The 7,613-nt window shown below is 33.6% G+C and overlaps 1 protein-coding gene across 1 annotated transcript; it reads left to right on the top strand.

Annotated features, from left to right (window-relative positions):
* The first annotated feature begins 1,951 nt into the window (after positions 1-1,951).
* On the top strand, positions 1,952-7,304 carry LOC11407246 (uncharacterized). Its single transcript, XM_003596269.4, has 7 exons — positions 1,952-2,192; positions 2,372-2,443; positions 2,794-2,964; positions 3,154-3,324; positions 3,489-3,698; positions 5,423-5,511; positions 6,139-7,304. Exons 1-7 carry the CDS (start codon positions 2,090-2,092, stop codon positions 6,802-6,804), a joined length of 1,482 nt encoding a protein of 493 aa, XP_003596317.1. The 5' UTR covers positions 1,952-2,089; the 3' UTR covers positions 6,805-7,304.
* The last annotated feature ends 309 nt before the right edge of the window (positions 7,305-7,613 follow it).

Raw genomic sequence — 7,613 nt, 5'->3', positions numbered from 1 at the left:
ATATGAAGATTATTTTAGGTTTTTCTTTTTTCTAGGAAAAGTTAGGTTTTATTTTTGTTTGCTAGAAAGTTGTGAAGAAATATATAGGATTTTTATTTTATCTAAAACTGCAATGTGGTGTAATATATACATTTTCTTAATAAATCCCTAATAAGCAAACAAAAAAAAAATCACTAATTTTAATCACTATACCATCAATCTTCTTTCAAATATATAGTCAAATTATTTTGTGCATTCTCTGCTTGTTTTCGAGTGTCGTTTTAATTTACTAATAAGTTTCTATTTTTTTTCACACCTTTTCTTTTTAATAAATTAATGGGTTATTTTTATCTCATAACAAACAATTGTTAGTAACTTTCTCATAAAAAAATATATTTTTTGCATAAACATTGGGTTCAATTGTTTTAGAAAAAAAAAATCACTTTTGTTATTTTCAAAAAATGTTTTTTTTCCTAAACAGACACTTGAAAATGGCAAAAGTGGTTTTTTTTCTTTTTTTTTCTAAAACATTCTAAAACAAACACATCCTTAATTAGATTTTTTCATCAAAAAAAAAAATTCTTTCTCTCATAACAAACTTTGTGTTCATGGAATTTAAAATTTTCCTTCAAGATATAAAAGTTCTATCATAACAAAATTATGTTTCATGGAAACATAAATTTACAAATAACATAAAACAAACTTGAATTTTTCAAATATATAACATTAATTAGTTTTTACCTTAAAAAAACATTAATCAGTTTTATTAAAAAGGAGTAAGACTGAGAAAGACTATAATTGCCGAAGTGTACTCTTAAATTGTCAAAATGACAATTAAATGAAAATACAAAATTCATACTCAAAGGACATATAAAAAGAAGGCGGAGGGAATACAAAATTCATTGTTGGATTGATTTAAATATTTTTCACATGATTATTGGATTGGGATCTGTCTTTTAATGTGTCTGACTGTCTGTAAAATATTTATGTTATTTAGTATAAGTGTATAAGGTGATAATATTGATATTTCTTAAGCGTGTATATGATAGCTTATGAAAACAACTTATAACGTACTATTAAATAATTCATCACTGATATGGAATATGTAGGTATGTTATATGTGATAGTAGTGACTTAGAGTTCAATGGCAAACAAGGATATCCGAATTACGGGTGCATACCGCAAAGCTAACATATGTGCAAACATTTTTGGTAATATAGGACGTACTCCTAACATAGTAACCTTAGATTATGCTCAACCTTCTTGAAAGGTGACACTAGTTCTAGCTTACTCCTAGAATGAAATATAAGCAAATAGGGTAGTTGAAAAGTCGATGTATATGGATGGAATTTTTAACCACATACATGGAAATTCCAATCACCTCTTTTGCTTATATTTTATTCTGGAAATAATATGATTTCAATCAACTTTCTTAAATATTCTAATAATTGATAAGTTTTATGTTGTCAAAGCCAAATTTTTAAGTTTCAAGATGTTGAATACATTGTGTTTTTAATAAAAAATTCTCTTTAAAATCTTAACAAATGCCCTCAACATTTTTCTTTATTGGACTTAGGCCCCTTTGTATTCAACTAAAAAATCAACGATTTTATAATGGAAGACAAAACTCTCACATATGATCTTTAATGCTTAGTGCACTTTTAAGATTGAATTTAAACTCATCGGAATAAATTTTGATTTTATCTCAATATAAAAGATAGTATGGTATGGTAACCAAGTTGCTTGAACTTCGGTGGTAAGGAGCTCATTCCAAGAACGTACTTAAGGAATACCAGATTCGATTATCAGGGATTACAACGCTTGGTCAGTGCGAATGCTTCTAGGCACGAGTCAGACTAGTCGTCCACCTTTGGTGGATCGAAAACTGGTGCGAGAGTAAAAAAAAAATAAAAAATAAAAAATGGTTTGACTGTGAATGAGGAGGAGTAAAAGCGTTTCCTTTTGATCACTGTCCTAACCTCCTCGAAAAAGTTAAATCACAGAAAAAAAGCACTTTTTTAGAGAGAGAGAGAGATGCAAAGAGTGTTGTACAGTTGAAGAAGAAGTACTGAAGAAAACTCCACTTGCCATAACTTCTTCTCAAACTAAGATGAAGAAGAAGAGTACAACTCATTCTCTACTCTTCTATACTCTCATTGTACTTGTTTCCATTTTCTCTCTCCATTTTCAACCAACTCACGCTGCTCCTGCAGGTAACTAATACAACCAACCCATTTCTTTAACTACTTCAATTTTTCATTTTTACCAAATGGGTGTTCTAAATTTCCAACCTTTATGCTTTCTGTAGCTCAATTCCAAACTGGGTCTGTTTTCATTTATTTATTTGTTTAATTTATTTGGTTAATTTAGTTAAACAATGTTTATGAATCAGGACCATTGATTAAGCATTTGTCTTCACTCATCAAATGGACAAGGTCTGCCACTACTAAGACACCACACTCAGGTCATTCTTCATTCTTTGCTCGTAACTTTTCTAGTCATAATTAGGCCATGTTTGTATAAATAGCTTAATTAAGCACTTTTAGTATAAGTGCTTATCAATACTTATGTATAAAGCTATTTCTATAACTAAAGATAAAATAAAGTCAAACTATTTTCATATAAGCTATAAGTTGTTCTAGAGAGCTTATGGAAATAATCTGAAAACAGCTTATGATCATGTCATGAGTTGTTTCTATAAGCAATCTCACAAGTGTTTATGTTAGTAGATAAGCTCAGGTGACTCAATGCAAATGCTTAATTAATGTGTCTGAATGTAATTTGTTGTTTCTTTGTTTTTTTTTTCTTTTTCAGATGGGAATGTTCTTCAGTTTGAGAATGGTTATGTAGTTGAGACTGTTGTGGAAGGAAATGAGATTGGAGTTATACCTTATCGGATCCGTGTCTCTGAAGAGGATGGTGAACTTTTTGCTGTTGATGAAATTAATAGCAACATTGTTCGAATTACCCCGCCACTGTCTCAATGTATGGTTACACTCTTGAGTTTATAATATTAACTATTATGTTTCTCGCAATAGCATTAATAGGTGAAAATTATCTGGCAAGTTAAGCAGAATTTTGGTTTGATTACAAATTAGGAAGAATTGGTTTTCGTTCATTTGGCTTACGGATTACCTCTTAATTTCGTCGGTTATTTTTTTTATTGTATTGCAGATAGTAGAGGAAGATTGGTAGCTGGGTCATTTCAGGGTTACACTGATCATGTGGATGGAAAACCGAGTGATGCTCGGTTTAATCATCCCAAAGGCATAACCATGGATGATAAAGGGAATGTTTATGTTGCTGATACTCAGAATCTTGCCATCAGAAAGATTGGAGATGCTGGTATGTGTTAATTTAGCTACATCATTTCAGAATCTAGTCTGGAGTAGTTAGGTGTATGTATCTTACAACATTAGAATAGTTTAATTTCGGTACACTTTTTACACGGTCAGTAAGACGAGAATGGTGAAAAGATATTGTTACTAATATCCGTAAATATTTTTTAGGTGTGACAACCATCGCTGGAGGAAAGTCAAATGTTGCTGGCTACAGGGATGGGCCTAGTGAGGATGCTAAGTTCTCAAATGATTTCGATGTGGTATATGTTCGACCAACCTGTTCCTTGTTGGTCATTGATAGAGGAAATGCTGCTCTTCGGAAAATTATTCTTGACCAGGAGGACTGCGATTACCAATCAAGTTCAATTTCAAGCACAGGTTTAAATTCTTATCTCATATTTTCTTATGCTTTAGTATTTAATGCAATAATTTGTTTTGATATTAAATGATACTATTTTGGCACTTTTTTTTTTATCTGCAAAGCGTGTGATACTATAAGAGTATTCTGAATGATTTATGCTCCACTGAAAAATAAAAACTTCCGCCCCTTTGCAACACGTGATTCTGATGTTAAAGTTCTGGTTTGAAATTTGAATAGCATATGCATACAGACAGAATGAAAGGAAACTAAGTGTTAATACTTCCAATCAGCAATGAAGAAAAGACGAAAATACTGTATGTTAATTGTATCACACTGTCTGTGGACTACTAACGTTCTTGCTATGATTACTTGCATGTCTGTCATGTCATGTTTTAGTAAAGTTAGGAACTATGATAGAATTGGAAAAGAATTGAAGTTAAAGGGAAGCCTTTATTGACAGAACCCACAATCTCTGAATTAGTGCCATGGTAACGATGTACAGTGATTAAGAAAGACATATATACAATGAATAGTTGAAACTCTCCCGTTCTAGGTATTCGAGAGCGAAACGGGTAATTGTCAAAACCCAGATCCGTTTTTGGGATACTGTTTAATTGGGTTGTGTTGTAAGAGAGCAAAACAAAAAGGGTCATAGTGAAAGTGAAAGCTAGTAGTAATAGAGCTACGAGAGGGTGGAGCTACGTTTGGTGATTTTCTTTATCATATTGAAAGGCGAGTTTATGGTTCATTTCATTGTGGTGGTGATGCCAGATTCTAAGCCGACCCATGATAGTTGGAAAATGTGCTGTGGCGGAGGGAGAAAATCGGTGACGACGGAAGTTGATCCTTTTGCAAAAATAATCAAAAAACCGGAAAGATCTCATGGAGAGGATAAAGAAAATGATATTATTTCTTTTGATCGGTGAGCATGGTGGTCGGAGTTGCTTCAAGAATGTTCTTGGCGGTGGTGGATTAAGAAGAGAGAAGGCTTTTTGGGTTCTTTGTTCTTCTTTCAATTTGAGTTTAGTGTTAATATTTTTTTAATTTAATTAATTTCCACGTGTGCGTGTAGTTGGCAAGTGTTGACCGAGTCAAAATCATGGGGGCCAGACTTGTGCAAAAGGGCTAAAGTTAGGGGCCTAGACTTTTTGAATAATAAATTAGGATTATTGTGCCTCTTGCTAACCTTATACATCCCATACACCTTATTTTATTTCTGCTCATATCAAAACCATTTAATTCCAAAGTTTACCTGCTTAGGTCAAACTTTCTATCTATTTATTTGCTCAACTCTTCAACTAGGACATTATCATTTGGCAAACAAATGCATTGTGGTGCTTGATCTTGGATATATGTTTAGTCGGCACATCCAACTCTCAAGTTCATTTCTTATGATCCCATTTCAAATATAAGGGAACATCTTTTGGCCATACGGACTAGATTTGTAGATAACACATCACCGATAAATGGAAAGGTTATCAGAGAAGTTATCTAAGTTCGATATGTTGTTCTTGTTGGATCTGATTTTTCTTTATCAGAAAATTATTAATTAAATTTGTAGAACATGTAATATTTAAAATTTATTTTTGTTAAAATAAGTGAATTTTCTGTTCAAAGAAGTGAAAACAATGGGAAACTTGTAAATTTGAGAACAGTGTATGTGACTGGATCTTTTTATTAAATGTATTAGATTCTCTCTTTCTCCAATTAACCGATTTAAGTGCATTGTGTTTTTCTGCAGATATCCTTATAGTTGTTGGTGCTGTTTTGGTTGGATATGCCACATGCATGCTTCAACAGGGATTTGGATCCTCTTTCTTCTCAAAAACAGTATGTTTTGCATCCACAGAATTCGTAAATATATGAATTTTCAGAATTACATGAGTTGCATGATGTAACCGAAGTTATAATGTTATAATGATGGGTACTGGGTAATGTTATTTTGGGGTATATGTAGCAGTTCTCCGCTTCTTGATGTGCCAAAACTTCTGGAGTTATTATAAACTGCAAGTAGTTCAAACTAAGTGGTTGGACTCAAGTAGTTATGAGTTTTAGTTAAATTTGAATCGATGGGAGTAACCGACCTTCATCCTTGACTAGAATAATCTTAGGTAAGATTTTACTTATTTTCCGGCCGAATTCCGTATTACTTGAGAAGCAGCGGGCGGACAAAAGAAACTGCAAGGAGTTCAATTCAAAGTTAAAACTTCAAAATTACTGTGTATTCATTTTTTAAAAGGAGAAAACTTCTTTAGTTTGTCTTTTCCTTTATTGTCAAACCTTTGGAGTTGTGGTGAAGAAAAAAGGGAGAACTTTTACCCCTCATTTAACTTTTCATTCTTTTGTTATGAAATAGCATTTTCTTTAGGCCTTAATACTTGTACTTTCATTGTTACATTATCTGATGTTCATATTTTGACCATGCTGGTTGCTAATTACACTGTATAAATGACGCAGAGATCATCAGGACAGGAGTTTAAAGGGCGAGAAAGCAATGACAAACGAATGCCAATCCCGGAGAGCAGTAAAGAGGATCCTGGATGGCCTTCTTTTGGACAACTTATTGCCGATCTTTCTAAGCTATCCCTTGAAGCTTTGGCTAGTGCATTCACTCAATTCATGCCCTCACATTTCAAATTTAACAGCCGGAAGACCGGACTAACACCGCTGAAGGATCGTCTTGTGATGCCAGAAGACGAAGTCCAGCCTCCATTAGTCAAAAGGAAAACCACGCCTGTGACTGTTACCGAGAATAGGCAAATGCCGCAGGTACATACTGCAACCATTACCGAGAAATATTCAGAAGCAAAGCCTCCAAAAGTGAAATCGAGCAGTTTCAAGGACCCTAGTAAGCACCGATCTTCAAAACGATCCGAGTATGCTGAATTCTATGGTTCTGGTGAGGTTCCATCATCATATGCTAAATCTAAGAGCCAAAAAGAACGGCCTAGACATCGGCACCGAGAAAAGAGCGGAGAAGTTGTTTTTCCGACAAATGGAGCTGAGGCTAAGCCTGTTGAGCCGAGGGCAGCTGTTGATCATAGCAATTCAAAATTTGATCGTTATAGTATGAGGACTGGTGGGTATGTACCAGGAGAGTCCTTCCGATTCAACTCTCAGTAACAAGTTTTGCATCATATATTTTTCTCTAGTATTCTGTTTTCCATTACATCGAATATGTGCACTTGCATCTGTTTGAAGTTAGTATGTAATTGTAGTTGTACAATCATATGTTCTGTGCTTAATGTTGACCCATACCGGAACACTTGTGAGTTGTGATGAAAATTGTATCCCCCTGTTACGAAGCTGGGTATGACCACAATGGACAGAAGAACTCTCCCTCATGAGTTTTAAAGTTGCATTCTTAGATTTGAATTTGAATTCAGGACCTTTGGTTAAGTTGAAAGAGACTCAAGTCATCTCATTCAAACGCTCTCGGAGTCACAATTTTTGTTTGGCATATGCATCCAGTCAATATCATAGGTTTCTGTTTGCAATGGGAATTTTTATGAGATGTTTATAGCAGTGACTTTACTCCCAGCATGAGTAAATGCTTTTGTATTAACTGAGTTATGATATTATGAATATATTATGGAGGAATACAATGGCATATTTTAACTTTACCTTGTGAGTTTCTCCTTGATGAGTGGTTGTTTTGAGTCAACGTGAGTGCCCATTGGGTTAATAAGTGTAGCTATGTCCTTAGTGAATGTTCTAAATTCTTCTCTCCAATCAGATTGCACATAATTATGGAATAAAATTGACTTATGATAAAGTTGTGAGCTGATTGAGTGCAGATAGTGCATGGAAACAAGAAATGCAGAATTCTACAAAATCTTTCTTGGAAAAATGTTTACTTACACAAGGAACTGTAATATTAGTAAATCTGAAATCATATTTTTGTAGAAAAAAAGAAGAAAGAATAAAAAGGT

The sequence above is a fragment of the Medicago truncatula genome, chromosome 2 (genome assembly GCF_003473485.1).
Source record: "Medicago truncatula cultivar Jemalong A17 chromosome 2, MtrunA17r5.0-ANR, whole genome shotgun sequence".
Lineage (NCBI taxonomy): Eukaryota > Viridiplantae > Streptophyta > Magnoliopsida > Fabales > Fabaceae > Medicago > Medicago truncatula.
The sequence above is the reverse complement of the archived record's forward strand: the minus strand, read 5'-3'. Positions and strand labels throughout refer to the sequence as shown.

Coding starts and splice junctions, on each gene's coding strand:
- LOC11407246 (XM_003596269.4), top strand. CDS start 2,090: ATGAAGAAGAAGAGTACAACTCATTCTCTACTCTTCTATACTCTCATT. Junction 2,193..2,371: donor AACTCACGCTGCTCCTGCAG/GTAACTAATACA, acceptor TTTATGAATCAG/GACCATTGATTAAGCATTTG. Junction 2,444..2,793: donor TACTAAGACACCACACTCAG/GTCATTCTTCAT, acceptor TTTCTTTTTCAG/ATGGGAATGTTCTTCAGTTT.